Genomic DNA, 19313 nt, shown 5'->3' with positions numbered 1-19313 from the left:
ATTTTTCTTCTGACAAATGTTATTTGTATTTTGGCTTCTTGGAGCCAGCAGGTACTTCCTGTTTGGAAGACTTTAACTCCAGTTTTCATTTACAGTGGATGGTTTTTCCCCTGCAATTTAGTATATAAATGTATTTTTACTGGTTAAGTCAGTACGATGATAAAATACAATAAAAAAAAATAAAAAAAATTCCAATTGAGAAAGTTGAACAAATCTATATCATTTTCTGTCATCATTCTATTAAATGGTGTTCTTCTATTGCTTTCAGCCTGCGTTTGTGATTTGAAATTAGACTTGCTAATAAAACCTGCTGCAGTTGGAACCAGCCGTCTGCCCGTTTTGTGACATAGATAAAGTGTAAAACATTTGAAAACTGATGCAGCTAAATTAGAGAAACTAACACCATTGAAGAAGATGAAAAAAAACAATGCTGACTGACCCAGTAAGGTGAAGAAGAGCGGGACGTGATGATGATGAGTATTTTGGAATGTCACTCAGGCTGCATGTTGCTCTGCAACCAAGTCACAGAACTTGACTTCCAATCTCATTCTGGTGAAAATGAAAGTTTCCAAATGATAACGGATGACCTGCACGGGCTTTGCTCTAAAACACGCTTTCAAAACTCAAAGTTAATTTTTTCTCCTTTTTTTTTATTGTGTTTGCACCTGAAAGGACTCTTTCATCATCATTAATGCACCTTTTCAATGTAACATGAGGCTTTTTGTACAGCACTCAAACAAGTTTTAGACGTGACTGATATAGGAAGAACTTTTCTGAATTTTTGCAATAGATTTTTTAAAAATCTAGATTTTAGCTCACAGTCAGATCTGAAAAAATAACCAGGTATTGATCCATTATAAATTTGTCATTTTTAGCAAAACTGAAGTTTTGTTACCAACAGTAATCCAGAGATCTGGATGTTTGTAAAGTCTATCCTGACAGCTTGACTTGCGCTCTCTCCTTCAGTGAGAAAACTCTGTTTCCGACAGAGACTACGTGCCACATGATTTATTGCTCCTGTTAAAATGCAAATGAAGCCGTGAGCGCAGGAGAAACAAGTGTGTAGCCACCTGTGAGAACAGAGCTGCGAAACGCTCTCGCTATTCTGATTGTGGCATCAAATAGAATTCAGATCTGCAGATTGCAGTGCAGCTTATAGGAGGACAATGGGGTTTTCTATTCAATCTTTTTCTGTTGGTACCTCTGCTTGCAAGCTTAGCAGAAAACAAACACCTTCGTCCTTCACTTGCCTGTTTGATAATATGTTCAGGTTAATCACAAAAGAAATCTGCCACAGTTCTAAGAAAAAGAACAAGATTAGATTGGAGCACAGACAGTTTAAAAGATGGAGGGAAAAGCCACTCAAGAAATTCAATTTTTTTTAACTTCTTCTCTGTCCAATACAGGTGGATTTGCACTACAATTACAACCCCAGAGTGACCCCAAACATATGCAATTTTTAGTCTGGAAAATGTATATTTTTCCCTAATATTCAAGGATAATTTTGTGTGTGTAACACCTATATTCCTGATTGCCTTTTTTCTATATTTTCTTAAGTTTTTCTTTACTTGGACCCATTACAATCTGTCTCTTTTCTTTGGCCGATCATGTAGAAAATAAAAAAATACTGCATTTTATTTTGCAATTTGTTGTGGTAGTTTGTTATTCTGCGTGATCATTTAAAAAAAAAAGTTTCTACAATAGGTTGCAACATTTAAACAGACAAAGCAGCCCTTAATGAACTGGAAAATTAGATTTTTTCCTGTCATTGCAATCAAATGGAAAAGTCTCGGATGTGATTTGAATGTATTGCATTACATAAAAAATAGCATGATGTACAACAACAAATAAACTAAACATCAGATCAATATGATAATGACATGAGTAAATACTGAGTAATCAATCAGTAATTGATCAGAGTATAACAGAATGGGGTTTTGAATTCGCTTCCTTCCACTCCCTTTCAAGCAACATTTATTAATATGTCTAATTATCCTAAGTTTGATTTGTCATTGTATGAATATATAACTGATGACAGTATTGTTTGTGTATTATTCTTATTTGATTGCTTGAAATAAACCATTTCAAATCAAAAAATCAAATCAAATCATCAAATTATTTTTTATGGCCTATATGATGCCAAACAGTGGAAAAAAAATCTTGTAATTTTGTTCATTTAAATCAGAAGCAAACATTATAAAGCCATTATTAAAAATGTTTAACTACAGGGATATGAATGATTGAAGCATCTCAGCAGGTTTTTCTATAGTTCAGGTCCATTAATCATATTTGCCATAAGCTGCTTCATTTCCTGTTTGTAAAATAAGTTTCAATGTAAGATTTGCTCTTTTTTTTTTACATTAAAAAATATAAAACCCTCAAAGTCAAAACTGTGTGTGGATCCTCCTCCTCCTAAACGGACCTCAGAATGAAAGTTTGTCCTCAGAGTCCAGTTACCCTGTTATTCATCAAAGGTCTGACCCATGGGGCACCTTTGGGTGTAATTACTATTGTGCAGCCTTATACATACAAAAGTTCAAACTATAATTAAACTGATTCTAAGTTTCATCAATATCATGTAAAATATTTATTACATTATTTTATTTCTAAACTAATGTGTTTATTTTTTTATCTACATCTATCTGTCATTATTTATGTGATGTTGTTGAATTTAAAAACAACATATGAGGTTTTGTATCCATACTGATTACTTGGAGTTGTGTTTAAAGCAAGAAATAATAGATGATTGTCTTGTGCAAACTATGATATATTAATATGGTGAGAATATTTGTGTGTTGGTTCAGTTTACTTCCATCTTATGCTATCAAACAGTTTCAGATGTTTTATATACTTTTTCAAACTGTGAAAAACTAATTTTCATAGTTTTGTTGTTTAGTTCAAGTTTCACTAAACTCAGTATAGGAGTCTGTTTATTTTTTCATTTTCCTGTGACATTTCTTGAAAAAAAACAAAAAACCAAACAGGCACAAAAAAATGTGTCTGCCATTTTGTCAATACGTGTTCCTAAAAATTCATGGCATCAAAGAACCGGGCCTTGATTTGACCTGTGACCTTCATGTTTATATGTTTTCCATGAGGAGTAATCCTTAGAGGTAAAATCCCAGCCTGTGTTTGGGCTTTGCTGTCAAAGTGAACCAACACTTCTTGCATCTTTTAAGATGCCCTGCAGCAAAAACAAAAAACAAAAGAAAGAAAAAACTTTTAACCTTCTTTTTTCCAGTCAAGACTTCTTGCATACTAACAAAGAAGATGCAAAAATGTTTATTTAAGTTGCTAGTTTTCAAAAAATGTGGTAAAAGTTCTAACTTTGGTGTTTACCAGTGAACAATGTGCATTATTTTGGGCCGTAAGTTGCATCGCATTGTGGACGGTTACTTTATTTTGACAGCTTGTCAGTTCCCATGTTCTGATCCTGAGATTACTTTCCCAATGTAAATGATGAAATCCACGAATCATGTCGTTCAGCATCTACACTGTACTTTGCTATGAAACCTCCAGCTAATTGGAAATAGTAATGGCTTTGTCACAAATTTCCAAAAACATGTCAGAAGCCTGCTAAGCGAGTGCCATGGGAGCTTGGAAGCCATGACATTGATCAGCATTAAAATGATTTTTTACTGTTAATAAAACATCGTATTTGCATACAGAATGTTAACTTTGCCAGCTTTTATTTAAATAAGACAAGTTAATTTAAACCCCAGAAAGGTCTGTGGATCCAGTTTGTCAGCTTCAGTAAAAGAATTATCCTGATGAGTCCCTAAAATAAAAATGCGACAATCTATTTTAATTTTTTTTCCTTGTCTTTCTTTCTTTCTGTCTTTCTTTCTAATTGTAATTAAATAATGATTTTGAAATATAATGAAATATATACACAGGTGTGTTATTCTTCCATCTTTGAAATCCGATTTCATATCCTTGGGATCCTATATATGAAAGTACTGTGTAAGTCTGAGGGTCCACAGATAAATGAAAAATATGAATAGTTCAAAATTTGATATTTAAATCTGCAGCTGCATGTTTTTTGGAAATATTAAAACATGTGTTTTTTGTCATTGTCATGGGTTCAATGAAATTTTAAAAAATGCTCTTTGGTCAGTCAATTTGTTAAAAAACAATAAAGTAAAAAGTAAATAATTCAGCCAGTAAAAACAAGGAATATAAACTAAGTAATGTACAGCTAAATAAATACTGCATCACTCGCAAGAATGTAAAATTAGGAGTGTTAGCTAAAATCTGCATAAATGACAATAAAAACAAAAAACGTATCATAAATGCAATTGATAGTTCCAGCAAAGGCAGATTAAAAATGTTGGTGGTTTTTAATTACTATAATGCTAAAAATGCTGTTTTTAGGTAAAATACTAATAATTAATCATTTCTAGGACATAGTTCTTGCACAACGGCAGGAATTCATTTAGAATATTAACTCTGAGTTATGGGCGGAACTGTTGAGCAATATTTCCCCCCCTCCCTCCTCTCCTCATTTCTGATATCTCTGAGTAGTGAGCCTGTGCCCCGCCCAGCATGTTTTTCACATCACAAATGAGGTCTTTTTCATATGTCAGCATTTTGTTTTCTCCTGATTTACAACAATTTGAATATAGAAATACTCAGAAATGCAATTATGAGCCTTTGTTTTTAATATGTGTCCTCTAGGTTTGGAGAAATGCCACAATAACGTGTTAAAACACCATGTTCACTGAAGTAGGTCCTTAAGCAAATGTTAGTATGTTTATTGTTGTGGTGTAAAAACTGTTTCATTTTTTTATTTATTAAAAAATCACTAAAATAGTCATAGAGTGTGTTGTAATTTGACCTAAAGAAGAACACTTAGTTTATTAAAGTAAAAAAACGTAAAAATCTAGATATGTTGAGGTCTAAACTAAGGTCTGAAAAGTTAATGTTAAAATGTGTTTTTTGATGAATGTTGTCTCTCTGATACCTAACAGAAATGTTGGAATCTGTATTTTAATTTAAAGGAATTGTGAAAAATGTCAGTAATCTTTATGAATAAGAAAAACCCATCTAAAGCCACGTACACACTGGGCATGTGTCGCACGTAGAAGACAAGGCTGAACGGGCATTTTGAACCTGCTTTCACGCTGGACTGTCGCTACGCAACAGCGCATGTGCTCACAGTTGGAAGAGGTTTGCTGCAAAGCGCTGCAAATCTCACTAATTTTGCCCCAGGTGTATTCCTTCCCAGCTCTGTTACAAGATATGAAAGATTTGGTGTAGACTTCTGATGATACAGAGGACCCATTTTAAAAATGAGATGTTGCATCTCAAGTGGCTTTTCTTCATGTCTAAATACAATAAAATAAAAAATAGTATGGGATTTATGCCGGGCACAAACCGCAAGTATTCATTTTTCCTTCATGTTCAATTTACAAATGGTTGGTGCTCTCGTGTTTTGGAAAAGATGCTACCTATACGTCCATGATTGGTTAGAGTTCAACTGGTTTGACCTTTGATGTGCTGCGCATTTTGAACAGACTTAAAAATGTGTGAAGCAGCGTTTTAGCTCAAGAGTTTTCAACACCAAAGCCAGAAACACACGTTTACATAGATTTTTTTAATTTGAAGTGGTTACACGAATGAGTGTTTTCAAGACTGTTTCAACGTAGCATTAAATATTCCAATCCTCAAAGATTTATCAGACATTTTTTTTCTGTACTTGGTGTTGGTTAATATTGTTTTTTATATGTGAAAGACTGATTTAACCATCTAAATCTTGGAAAAAATATAAAAGAAGGGATGATTAACTTGGAGTTAGAGTAGAACCTGAAGCAATGTCTTAAAAAACTTGACTGTGGCCCTCATCCTCTGTCTTCCTCTCTCTTTCTAACTTTCGTCCTGCCCCCTCTTCTCCATGTTGAACCCTCTTCTCCTCCTCTTCCTGCCTGTTTTGCTGCATATCCTCTCTGTCTTTAACCTTTTCAGGTAGTGCACATGGTGGCTCCGGACTGGGAACTGGAGCCATTGTGGGCATCCTTATTGTTGTGTTCTTCTTGCTGCTGGTGGGCGTGGATGTCACCTGCTATTTTCTGAACAAGTGTGGCCTCCTCATGTGCATCGCTGTCAACGTCTGCGGCAAGGCCGGCCCAGGCGCCAAAAGCAAGGACATCGAAGAGGGGAATGCGGCGTTCACGTAAGGACTAAATCCCCAACATTCAAAGAAACAGGCTGGTTTTGATTTAGTGGGATTTATTCCACTAAATACGGGCTGTGTTGGAATAACAAAAGAGAGTGATTGAAAACACCAGAATAGTCAGAGATGAATGCTCTTGTAGCCTTTGTTTGATCAAAAATTCTGTTCAATATGTTGAGCTGTTTCTCTCTGAACACAACGAGTAATTGTTTCAACCAAAGCTCAAAGACAATAAACCTTCAGAGAGTACACTCTGATGCATGCAGAACTGTATAGTCGAGATCTGCAGAGAGATTGCGCACCTTCAGATCTCTACAGGCGAGCAAACACTTAAAAGCTCAGCACAATCAGAGAGCAGTGAGGTGACAACAGCGAGGCCCTTAGGGGGAAACCTGCAATCAGAGCATGCAGGTGGATGAAGGCGCACCATGATCAAATGTTGACTTAAGTGAATGAGACGGCGTGTTTGACAGAAGCAGTGCCTATTCTTGTGATTCTGCAGCTTTTCGATTTTTTTTTTTTTTTTTAACACTGTCACAGATGTGTCGGTTTTTCCCGGGTAAACTTTGTTACCGTTTGTTCCCAGATAACCCAAACGTCCTGACATCCTAAAGTCAAAATCAGCTAAATGGGATTCACAGCCAATGAGTTTTGTTTGCCTTCTTCATAACAGAAAAGATGAGTCCAAGGAGCCGATTGTTGAGGTGAGAACGGAGGAGCACAGCCCAAACCAAGAAGTGAAGACTCCTTCATCCGAGCCCAATGAGACCACTCCACTAACGGAAGCAGAGTGAGTGCACACTGACGCCGTCCTCCCAAAGTCCTTAACGAAAACCGCCAAAAGATTAGTAGGAGGCCAAGGCTTTAATACACAGTTAAAAAATGGAATCATTTGATGTCTTAAAATGAAATCCACAACAATTTGCTTTCCACTTACAGTATGTTTGAAATTTCAGAAAGGCCAAATGGGATTCCATTCATTCCTGTGTAAATCTCTATAATCACATAGCTGTGCAAAACAAAAACAAACAAAAAAAACATTTATCTTCCATGTTTGCATGAAAGTTTTTAATGTCTGTGTTGGATTTCAAAGGATTTTAGCTCAACTAGATAAACAAAGAAACTGCTGATAAAATGTTTTATAATAGCAATGGCAAGATATAGAGTTTTTATAATTAGTGCTACCTTAACTTTTTTAACTCTTTGACAGAGCATTAATTGATATCAGAAACCTTCCCATCGCATCTGTCAAATCTTTGCTAATCCATGAAGAAAATGCATCTTCCTGCATGAAATATTTGTGGAGCAAAGGCACTGATACTGCTCTTGTAAAACTTTACTTTTTTTCAACATGAAATCAAACTTTTTCCTATTCAGGCTACTAAAAACCTTACCTGGAAGCGTTTTTTTTTTTTAAATAATGTTGTGGAATAGTATTGTGACTATTAATTAGGATACATTTTTATTTTGGAACAAAGAAACATGTGTTGCAAAACAAGTAGTGTAAAATGTAAATATTTAATTTTTTTAAGAATTTATATCTCTTAAGTAACACTTTATAGTAGGATTCCTTAACGAATCCTATCATAATCCCAGTCCTATAATCAAGCCATGTGGTTCTCACAGCAACAATTGCATATCAAATCTGTATGGTATGAAGCCCAATGAGACTACTATTGTTGTAAAACTGGGTTATGTAAATTGAACTGAATTGAAATCTGGCATTTTAACCTGGGAGATAAATTTGAGTCCACTTTTCAGGTTGTTTTTTTCCAAGTTTCCTGCATAAAATGAACAAATGCTTTGATTTAAGCATTCGTTATGGCTCTAAAATCTAAAGTAGACATAAATACCTGATTCTGTAAAAAAAAAAGGTTTAGTAATACAGAAAATGAAAATCCCTTTTTTCTCTATAGTTCTTTTTACTTGTTGACCCCCTCCACACTCACCCAAGTAACTCTTTGAATGTCTTGATTTTAATTTCCACTGTATCACAGGAACACTTCCTTTGCTTTGTTGATTCTCTCATTGTTTTTCTCACATCTTTTTCTATTTTTTTTTTGTTTTTTAACTTTTTCTCTCAATTTTCTGGCTCTTTACTTCCCCCCACCCCTCTTTGTCTGCTCCCCCCCTCCTCTCCTCTCATGTTCCCTACCGACGACACAGGCCTTCTGTGACCGAAACCACCCCCCTGGTGGTAAAAATACTCCCCTCCACTGCTGCCAACTCAGTTAGCGAGAGTTTTAGCACGGCACAGAGTAGTCCTGCTAGTGAAAGCACCACCCTCACCATCAGCACCTCCAGCCCCACCAAAGCGGCTCCCAGCACTGCCTCTCCCAATAGCAGCTCCGCAGCGCCCCCTGGTTCTGGTAAAACTGACCCCCAACCTAATGTCGGGCCCCTGGTCGACCTGAGTGACTCTCCCAAAGCTGACCCTCCTTCCAACCAAACACCTCCTGTGCTAGAGTCAGTCAGCCCCCCTTCTGACGGGGGTGACTCAGTGAAAGGCCGGGACACCGCCCAGATTAAGGATTCACGAGGTCCGACCAAGGACGCCCCCAAAGCCCCGTGTACAGACTCGCCTGCACCAGTCCAAAATGAGTATGAACACCTCCTTCTTCACGTTCCATCCGTCTGCTCTGGTCGCATCCTAGAAGATCTTTAAACTCCAGTTATGAAGAAAATGTCACCCCTAAATGTAAAAAAAACAACATGTTATTTCTCAGATAACAGCATTACAGGAGGCAGGATAATATTGTAGATTTATCAGGGATCATATAAGAATGTAAGGAGATGTAAGAGCTCCACTGTCAATGAATAATCCTATGAATTATAACTGTACGTATAGACGAGAACAAATCCATACCTGGGGCTGAAAATCGAGTTAGAAACTATTTTAGGGCGGCAATTTAATTGCGTTGATACTACCAAGTATCTGAAGAAATCATTACATTAATGTCATTGGAGTAGGAAACGCAGCACACTTAATTCAGATAATGTTTAGTTTAAGAGAGACTCAAATGATCTATATAATCTATTGCTGCTTGAAAATCATGAAAAAAACTGCGCAAAAATGTTGAGCAGATAAAATGTTCCATTTGAGGATGTTTTTTTCATGGTTTTTAGAGCCAAGCTGTAACAAGAGAAAGTTTCTGGGATAATGTGTAAGGATTTCTTAAAACCATTATTGAAAAATCGGAGTGGAACCGGTATTTGTTGAGGAGTATTGGTATTAAAACTTGTGGACTGAGACCCAAATCTACTGGCATGTACTCAGCATTTATTTGGGCTGATGTCAATGTATTGGATCTAATTATAATATCAGCATCCATAAGTTACTTTTCTCAACAAAATCTTATGTTGTTTGCATCTAAAGGATCATTTTCCTAATCAGCTGTTCGGTAAATTAGAGATGAGAACGTCAAAGTGAAATTAGGAAAAAAATAAAAGCATTTTCTACACTTGGATAAGGATAAAAAACAAGCAAGTTTCTTAGTCTAAAAGTGCACGAAGTTTTAAGTTTACTGCATACAATCCATCTCATCTTAGAACTGCTGAGTGCTGAGGATTTCGATGGGCCAGCAATCATCCTGAAGATATACTTTTGGCTGTTGGCTCCAAACCAGAGCTCAGTTTATATCAGCCGAGGGAAGCGATTCAGGAGTCGTGGGCCCATCATCCCCTTTCAGCTGCAGCCGTGTTTTACTGGAATTAATTGCAGCCCCAAATCATGTGGCTCTTTAAAGCTCAGCTTTGATTGTAGGCATTCCCGCTTTCAAAAGCTCTACGGATTGCTTGTGGATCAGAAAGAAATTATTAATAGTCTAACCCTCATTTTTAATTCAAAGCACTGATGTTTTTTTCTTACTATGTATTAAAAAAGGACATATTGATGGCTTTTAAAACAAAAGTTTGTATGGAGGCTCTTCTTTTAACATTTATAGGTGACATTTTTTTATGATGTTTACTCAAGGAAAAGGCATAAAATTAGGATTAACTATGATGCTACCAGGGCCTTTCACCCATCACAGCCTCCATGTGCCACCCGCCCATTTATCCACTTCATAGAGACTAGCTTTGTCCCTCTTTGTCATATTTCACCGTTCCTGTCTTCACTCTGATTAGCTGTAAACTGCATTAACATGAGTAACTCTGGAGCTGTTCAGACCCAAGGCGACTAATTTCAAATGAACAGCAATCATTCTCTTTGAATTATATACATTCAGCCATTTCTTAAATCTGAAAAAATAGTTCTACAATACCTTGATGTTTGGAACAGAAAACATTTCATTACAAAATTTTTAGGGTTATAATTAAATGTTGACTTGTTTTTGTGCATTATAAGTTTGTGGAAAGAAATAACACATCTTTATATAATAAAGCATGTCAGACTATAACATATTTGATAAAACACCAAAGAGGATGGATGGATGGATGGATGGATGGATGGATGGATGGATGGATGGATGGATGGATGGATGGATGGATGGATGGATGGATGGATGGATGGATGGATGGATGGATGGATGGATGGATGGATAGATGAAGCATTATTTTTCATAAGCAGATGCAATACAAGCTCAACAATGCAATGAAATGCTTGGGATGAGAACTGTTTGACTCGCTAAGAATAATTGATAGGTACTCGTAGCATGCAATAATAGTACCTTGCAAAACTATAGAGATGTAAAAAAAAAAAATAGTACGGTATAATACACTGTAATATTAGGGATATGCTGGGGTAGAGTACAAGGGGCAGGTAGAAGTCTACAAAAATTGACTTTTGGGGCATATCTTGCCTTGATCAATAAGTACCATGAGGAGTGTAACTGTATCAGAGTCTTTTTGAGCGTGCAGACGAGTTCCTGTATCATCTACCAAAGGGCAGCAGATGAAAAAGTCCTACTGCTGGATGATTATGATCCAATGTGATGCTGAGTGTCTTGTGCAGTTTCCTTCTGCAGTAAATGTCCCAGATGGAGGGAAGAATCTTGCCAATGACGTCCTCTGCCACTTGCGCCACCTTCAGTGCTTTTCGAGTTTTGAGAGGTGCAGTTACTGAAGCACACTGTGTTACAGCCTGTCAGAAGGTTCTCTGTGCTGTTCCCGTAGAGGTTCTTCAGGATGTCGCTGTTCATACCAAACTTCCTCAACAGTCTGGCCACATTTCTACTGGCTCGCTGCCCCTAAGCATAAAATCAATAAGGTGCGGCTCCTGGCACTTTCGAAAACGATTTCTTGACTGGGGTTGACTAAATTATTTTTTAACTCATCGTAAACCTGTGGCAACACTGTCGTGTGACCCTTCTGTGACATTCTCTAGCACATATTGAAAATGTCACTTAAAGGAAAAGGAAAATTGACAGCGAAGGCCACCACTTCCAGGAAAAAACTGTGTCTGCCAAATTTACCATGACACCAGTGGTTTGCGAGGAGTTCAATATCGACAGGAACTACCAGACAAAACATGCTAACTATGACAAGCTAACTGGGAATGAACTGTGCAAAAATTGACAAATTCACAGTAATGTGACTAAAGATGTATTTAGATGTATTTGTGTTTGTTGTGAAGATGGTGATGAGGCCTAGGAATGATGGTGTCATCAGCAAACTTCAGAATAATGTTGGAGCTGTGCAGGCGGTACAGTCGTGAATAAGAGGTGAATAAGAAGTACAGGAGTGGGCTAAGAACACACCCCTGGGGTGTGCCGATACTGAGGAAACACGTAACACAGAAAGTCTGATGGATGAATGGAAATATTAAGAGTAAAACCACACATAGATTATTAGTATTTTAATTATAACCTCAGGATTTTACAATTTACAATAATAATTGAAAATTGTTGGGACTTTTTTGAAGTTAAATACTAGGATATTTGAGGTAATTATTCCATCCCAAGTGTTGAAAAAATTATTCATTCATCTTCTTGACCGTTTTTCCCTTTCGGGGTCACGGGGTTGCCGGAGCCTATCCCGGCCACTTGGGCGTAGGCAAGGGATGCCCTGGACTGGTCGCCAGTCTGTCGCAGGGTAGAATATCCTCAATCACACATCCATTCGCTCTCACACTCACACCTACGGACAATTTATTTTAGTTGCCAATCAACCTATGAAGCATGTTTTTGGACGGTGGAAGGAAGCCGGAGAAAACCCACGCATACACGGGGAGAACATGCAAACTCCACACAGAAAGGTCCCCCATTGATGTTGTGTTTTTCATGTCCCCCAGCCGGGACTTGAACCGGGAGCCTTCTTGCTGTGAGGCAAGAGCGCTAACCACTGCGCCACCGTGCAGCCCACGAAAAAGCCCATGAAAAATTGGTATTTTACACATGAATAGTCTGTCACCAACATATAAATTCTGATAGAAAAGACATATTTTGCAGCTTCTTCCATTTTTTTCTTTTTCACAGTGTTGAAGCCTCTATCTAAACGATGATGTTTGGGATTATTATTTGGAGTTTTGGTCCGAAGAGTTTGCAGATGTTCCCGATTCCTGACAGCCTGTGAGGCTGATGAGAAATCTGTGGCAGGAGATGAATCACAGAGGCTTACTGACACTCACTCCTCTCCTCGCTCCTTCAGCTCATCATTTGCTCACTGGGATGGTCAGAGGAAGTTGTCAGTGATAAAGTGCGTGGAGTTGGGAGCTGGTTTGGAGGCAGGGATTTTGTCAGGCGTAATAAAATCTAGATTGTCATTCGTGAGATTTTTCTTCATAAACCTGACAGGGCTGGACGTCTCTCCATATCATCTGCATTGCGATTCTCTCCTATCATTTTATTAGCGAACTGAAATGTCCTGTCAGACTGTTTAGCGGAGGCTGTTTTCAGTTTTAGGGAACAAAATTGATTGTTCTTAGTTTGCCTTATCTTTTTGATAGCTTGGGTTGTTTGTCCTTCTTTCTTTGGCGTTTTCATTCAATTCCTTTTCTATTTCTATTGTGAAATCTTCCCAGCTGCTTCAAAACCAGCCAGAAGCAGCATCAATCTTCTGCTGCTTTTTAAACTCTCAAAGACTGCCATTTTTTCCAGATTGACTTTTGCTTTTTGTAGCCACCAAGTTTAGTTTTATCCTCTTTTGTCTGCAAACTGTTCAAGCCTCTGAAGTGTTCATACAATTAATGCTGATATTTTTGGTCTGCAATGGAGCAGGAAATACTTCCCTTTGGTTGCCTCATCTGAGCAGCTGTAACCATGTAAAACATAGCGTGTTCCAAATCCTTTTCACATTTTTGATGACCTGACATTCTTTCTCAGTGATTCTACACGCTATTCTCTCTGAAATGTCTCCTGACCTTTCAGGCTTTAGTCTTATCTCTAGATTTTTCTTTAATTACATTAGGAAGCATAAAGAAAGGCCACTTTGTTCACTCTCATTAACAGTTGTATGGACATATTTAGTGAGGAAAAATATATAGGAACCAAAAAAAATGTAAACTTAAATGAATGCATTTTTTAAGAGACACTGTTGTAAAACATCTACCAAAAGGACCTTTAATTTTATTGAAAGCCTAATTTGTTCTATTCGCAAACACAAAATCCTGAATGCTAAAAGAAAAGTTCTACCTTTGATTTTATGGCTTTACTTATGTCTTTTTATACCCCCTGTAAATTCACAGGAACAATAAAAATGTAGGGAAGTGTTAAAAATTCTTTAAATCCGCTTCAGTCTCAAATCTGGGCGTCTTACATGAAAAATATGTAGGGTTGCTCCAGTGCAAAAAAATAACTTTTATTTTACTTCAATTCCGAGAGTTTTTTGTGAGAGTTGTGCATCATCTTGAAAGAAAAAAACAACGAAGAATTTTTTTTTTAAATAATTGTATATAAATTCAAGGATGAAGGGGTTAAGATATTTATATATATTGCACCACAAATCCCACAAAACACCAATAAGACCATTTTCCAGTGTGGGGGTCTATAAAATGACAGCAGAAGAACTGCGCTCAGGAGAATAGAGGACAAGCATGTCACCCATCGTTCTACCTCAGTCTGTCAATAAGGAGAAATATTAGATTTTTTTTATTTTTTTTTACAGAAAATGTGCATGAAATAAGTCCATAATGTTTAGACTCTGGGCAGATGATGTGCTTGGAATGAACTCTGACCACAAATGAGCAAACCCTAGAACCCTAAAAGGAGAGCCAGTCAACTGTCTAGTATGCAGAGAAAGACAACCATTCATGAATTCAAAGGCGAAAGTTTGAGCTTCACTTAAATTTGCTTCGTTGGATTCCCTCTGAATCTTCCTCACACTCACTGTGCAGATAGAGATGACACAGACGGTAAAAGGCAGGTATACACGTCAGACAGGCAGCCGCAGAAACACAGACTTTGAAGCCTTAAAACGTGGAGAGACACGGAGAAAGGAAGAGTGGTATCAGAGAGCAGCTTCTCATGCAGTTTCACCTGAGACTTGAAAGTCCCGTCATCAGGAAAGTCATCCAACTCCGTTTCCAACCTTTTCCTGAGCCATAAAGCTGTGAAGGAAAGCAGATGCTCTCCACTGGAATTCATTTATTTTGAAAATCTGGAGGAACAAAACACACTTTGTTACCTTTGTGCGAAGTTGTTAGCGAGACACATTTACCAAAACATCCACTGACGTATAGACTATGTGTACTTTTGTACGGTGGCCCTGAAGTGCAAACCCCTTCAAGAAAACAACACAAAACTAATAAAGATCACAATTACATTACATCAATAATTACATATTATTTATTTGAATAGAATTGATAGTATTGTTAGATATTTGGCCTCCACACACTCATTGGGCAACATTTATACATGTCAGTATCTCAGCAGGACAGAGTGCACGCTTTGATAGCTTCCATAGGAAGGAAGGAAGAACAGCAGAAATACTCGACTTCTGCTCTCTATTCTCTTCTCATTGTGCCTCAGCTGAGTCCAGATGGCATGTAATCGTCTTGTGTATTGTAGTCTGTGTTGTTGGGTCTTTTATTCCCTCATACATTGTGTCTACTGTACCGGCCCTGTCTCATTCCACATCAGCATTCATTGTTCCTTGAAAGTAGCTCTGACATCCGTGTGCTCCCGCTTGATGTCTGGGTAGGATAGTAAGCTTGATCTCATTATGTGTGAAATGCATTCAGTTCCAGGAGCGAAAACAAATTCCCTCAAAGCATCTTGCATGTTTTCCCCTCATTCCTTCCCCTTTCTTCTTTGGGAAAAAAAGCACAAAAGGCAGCTCTGAACAGACAGTTTAGCTTTAGAAGAAAGACTTAGTGATGCTAACAGAATCTCTTTTTTTTTTGCATTTCTCTGGCTCCCTCTTCTCACCCGCAGTGGTAAGATTGTGAAGGATGACAACGCTAAAAGCGAGACTGAGGTGAAGAAGGACACCGCCGAGGTGAAGACGGTTCCCAACGAGGCTCCTCAGGCAAACGGCAACGAAAGTAGAGCGTAATGTCCTCTCCTGGAAGGCGGCGGGAAGAAGAGGGCGTTTGGGTTGGGCGGTTTGGGTGTCTGTTTAAAGGTTAAAAGAGGGGGTGGTCACAGTCACTGAAACCTCAAAGCAATTTTACACACATGCCCACAACATCATACAGAGGCCTGGACATGACATTACACAAAATAATGATAAATTTCCACCTTAAATTTGTATTTGGCTCATACAAATTATTATTTTGTGTACACAATATAGCATTTTATTAGCATGTCGTGCAAACAAGTTAGCATTTTCTGCACAGAAAATTTGTATTTTGTTCTAAGTTGTAGGGAGAAAACACTTATGTGTACACAAAAAAAATAGTATTTTGTCCTCAAATTTGACATGCTCCTTTGAGCACACAAAATGCTCATTTGTGGTAACAATTTATTTTATTTTTTTAATTCATGTCCAGAGCTCCTTAGCATCAGAAAAACAAATTACTGGAAAAAAAAAAAGTTGTGGATTTCTTTCTTCAGTGTCTTCTGACCAGGAAATGTCCTTCAAACTGGTTCTGGCCCCTTTAGTTTGTCATTCTGTCAAAAAGAATGGTTTCTCTAAATTGAAATGCTGTTAAAAATGGACCAAAATATTTGATTTTTCTCTTTACATAGGCATAGCTGGACTGTAGCTATCCTCACACATTTACTGCCTTCATGATGCACACAAATGAACGACAAGTCTATTACCAATACTACTATTCTTTATGCAGTATGGGCATCATTCTGGATTAGGATTTTTTTTCTTTCATTTTGTGTGTTTAAATGATGTCTTCACTGCCTATTTAGCTACTTTAATGTCTTATTTTGAAGTGGTGGAGATGAGATTTGCGTAGATGACTTTTGCAGGAGGCCTCTGCCATGTTTGTTTTATATTTTGCGAGCGTGCATGTGTGTGGAAATGTTTTCTCCACAGGATCCCCCAAAATCACTCTAACATGCAATTGACCGCGGAGTGACCATAAACAGAATTTTTGTCTCTAGTCTCAACAAAAAATAAAAAAAAATCTGTTTATGCACTCTTGTCTAAAACAGTTTCCAAGCTTCCTTCCCATAGCGCTCGTTTTTTGGTTCCTGGTAAGAGGAAAGTGTAAACACTTCAGGAAGTTTCGTTAATGTGGAGAAAGCAAACAAACGGGGACCCAGATTACATTTGTCAGTCCATTAATTGTTTTTGTTTGTTCTCACAGAGGTTAAGGTCAGGGTTGGGGTAGAAGTGGGGGTTGATTCTGGTAGGTTAACTTTTATTATTTTTTTATTTTTTTCATAACCACATCTATTTCCTGGCCACCCATCCCAAAGAAGAAAATCTGCCTTATTTGGTTTGGACTGTCTTTAACCCTGAATATCATGTGACCAAAAACATCAGGTCATGTAGGAAAATAGTGCAAGACCAATGAAAAAAATCGTTGTTACAGGCTGTAACTAATGGAAACCTGATAGCTAAAGTTTTATTTTGCCAGCAGTTTAAGTTATCTAAGTTATGTGGAGGAAAAAGAATGAAAGGTTTGTGATTTTTAGCCTCTTTTTAAGGTTAGTCCTGAGGGAGGACTCATGAAGTCAGTGTACGAAGCCCTCCTTTATCCTACAGGTTGACCTGATTTGAGAAACCAAAAATTTTTTGGAAACCAGAATCCATTTGGGAAAATTTGATTGAAAAATGTGAGTGAATTTGAATTAAAAAAAACTTGGTATTTTTGACATTTTTTAATCATTTTTTGCTCTCCATCTGTAGGGATCCTTATCTTTTATTTATTCACTCATTCTTTCAAGCTTCTCCATACTTTTTTCTTTTTCTTTTGAGCTGAATTTTGTTCTGACTGGAGCAACGACATTTTGCTCGGCAGTGCATTTTTGAACGACAATAAGAAATAAATCTGAATCTCAGACTGTCCCTTCGGTCAACCTGTTTCTCATCAGATTCCTTTATTTACAAAGATGAGGTGCAAAATTTTTATTCTAACTCTTTAAGTATTTGTTTTGTAAAAAGACGGTCTGATCAAAAACTGAACCAATCCTAGAGTTGTAAAGTTTGAGGAACTGATATTGTCTCAGTGCCTTTTTACCAGAATATTTGGCCTCTCTTGTGAAATAAGCCGGTGGGTTTCAGAGATTTAAATGAAAGTCTCTTTTTACGCTTAAAGACTCCAAATCCTCGATATGATGCAGTCTGAGAGTAAAAACAAACAAAATGGAAATTCGTTTCGACCATCTTTTTTTCTTCTTTTGTACAGTGTTTCTTCTACTTTAGACAGCAGGCTAGTACACTGTGAAGAGTGAATCCACTGTGTCCTTAGATGAGGAGGTAGTTGAGAAAAGTGGTAGCTGGTAGCAGTCCTTAAACGGGACGAGTCCAACAGCAGCAAACTGGTGCCTTGGAATAAGAAAGTAGCGGGGTGCGTTCCATTCCTCTAAATCTGCTTTTAGCTGTGTCACATTTTTCTGCCAAGATTTCCTCTCACGACATTCACAGCTGTAAATTTAGCAAAGCTTTGTCTTAACGGTGGTGTTTTCTGAATGACTATCAATGTACTCTTTGTGAATTTTTTTTTTTTGTTTTGGTTCTTGAATATGAAGGTTTAGCCATCACCTATGTTGTGGTAAATGTTGCACACACACAAAGGTTGATTTTTGGATATTAAAATACACTTTTCAAATCACAGTTCAGTCATGTGACATTACAAACCACATAGCAGCATTTGAACAAGAGCTTTCTGGTTGCAACTCCTTCAAAGACGGTGACTCTTTGCTCAGGTCCCAAACAAAGTGTGGATATTTTTGCAATGGGAAATGTTCTGAAGGCTCTGTGATTTTGTGATCTATCGACAAGGTGTTGTGTAACGTGTCCTGTTTCTCCGACTTTCTTTTCAAAATAAAATAAATGGGAACTGTTCTAAGCACACAGACATGTCTTTGCCTGAAAAATGGTGTGGTAGCAAACCAACATGTGGACGATCCTTCAAAAAAAAATTGGTCTGAAATTGCCATGTATGTATGTGTTTAGTTTCTTGAAGCTGAACATTTATTATGCATATTTTATGCCTGAAGGACGTCGGGTTCTGGCCCGATGTTTCATACAAATGCAAGAACGACACAAAAAGCCTTTTTTTCTTTCTTTCCTACTCCAATACTTGATGTAGTCATGAAAAAAACATGTAGAGTCTTAGTTGTTTTTTGTTTTTTTTTATTAGTTTGGCGGTGTTCAAAGCAGTGTGTAGCATCCATGCTTTTCATTCTGAGTCACACAGGAGCCTTGAACCTCCACCACCAGCAGCTGGCCGCTGTCATTGATGCGCAGATGGAAGCGACAGCTCCCGCCCTGCTGGTTGGAAACATCTCTGTCCGCCTATCTTCTTTGTCTCTGGTGTAAATACTGAACACTAATTGAGGAAATAAACCCATTTGGGCTCTGCCAGAATTATTTCTGTTCAATAAAGTAAAAAAAAAAAAGAACTTTGGGTTGTTAAGTTTTTCTTTTTTGACAAATGTGGATTTAAAATACTATAATTTCTTAGTAGTATTGCCTTATTTTATGTAATGTGTTAAAAGTACATATAAAACCTCTGTAGTATCATTATGTTTACTGCAGAAAAGAGTTATTTGAATAATACTTATAGATGGATACATGGAGAATAAAGTTGGAAATGGAAGATTTAGTGGAACAGCAAACTGTATTAAAATTAAGAATAGAA

At 37.4% G+C, this 19313-nt stretch overlaps 1 protein-coding gene across 12 annotated transcripts in view; it reads left to right on the top strand.

Annotated features, from left to right (window-relative positions):
* Window positions 1–19074, top strand: part of LOC101173164 (neural cell adhesion molecule 1) — a 309611-nt gene extending 290537 nt beyond the window's left edge. For 9 of the 12 annotated variants that reach the window (XM_023962556.1, XM_023962560.1, XM_023962559.1 and 6 more), the window contains 4 exons: window positions 5965–6172; window positions 6846–6962; window positions 8339–8773; window positions 15481–19074. In XM_023962556.1, coding sequence (XP_023818324.1) covers window positions 5965–6172; window positions 6846–6962; window positions 8339–8773; window positions 15481–15601 — 881 coding nt within the window. In that variant the 3' untranslated portion in view covers window positions 15602–19074. The remainder of the gene's footprint in view (window positions 1–5964; window positions 6173–6845; window positions 6963–8338; window positions 8774–15480) is intronic. The other 3 variants (XM_011483933.3, XM_020709133.2, XM_023962563.1) reach the window with 2 other exon arrangements.
* Window positions 19075–19313: the final 239 nt, after the last annotated feature.

This window comes from Oryzias latipes, chromosome 14 (assembly GCF_002234675.1).
Source record: "Oryzias latipes chromosome 14, ASM223467v1".
NCBI classification, from domain to species: domain Eukaryota; kingdom Metazoa; phylum Chordata; class Actinopteri; order Beloniformes; family Adrianichthyidae; genus Oryzias; species Oryzias latipes.
This window is presented reverse-complemented; position numbering and strand designations above follow the sequence as displayed.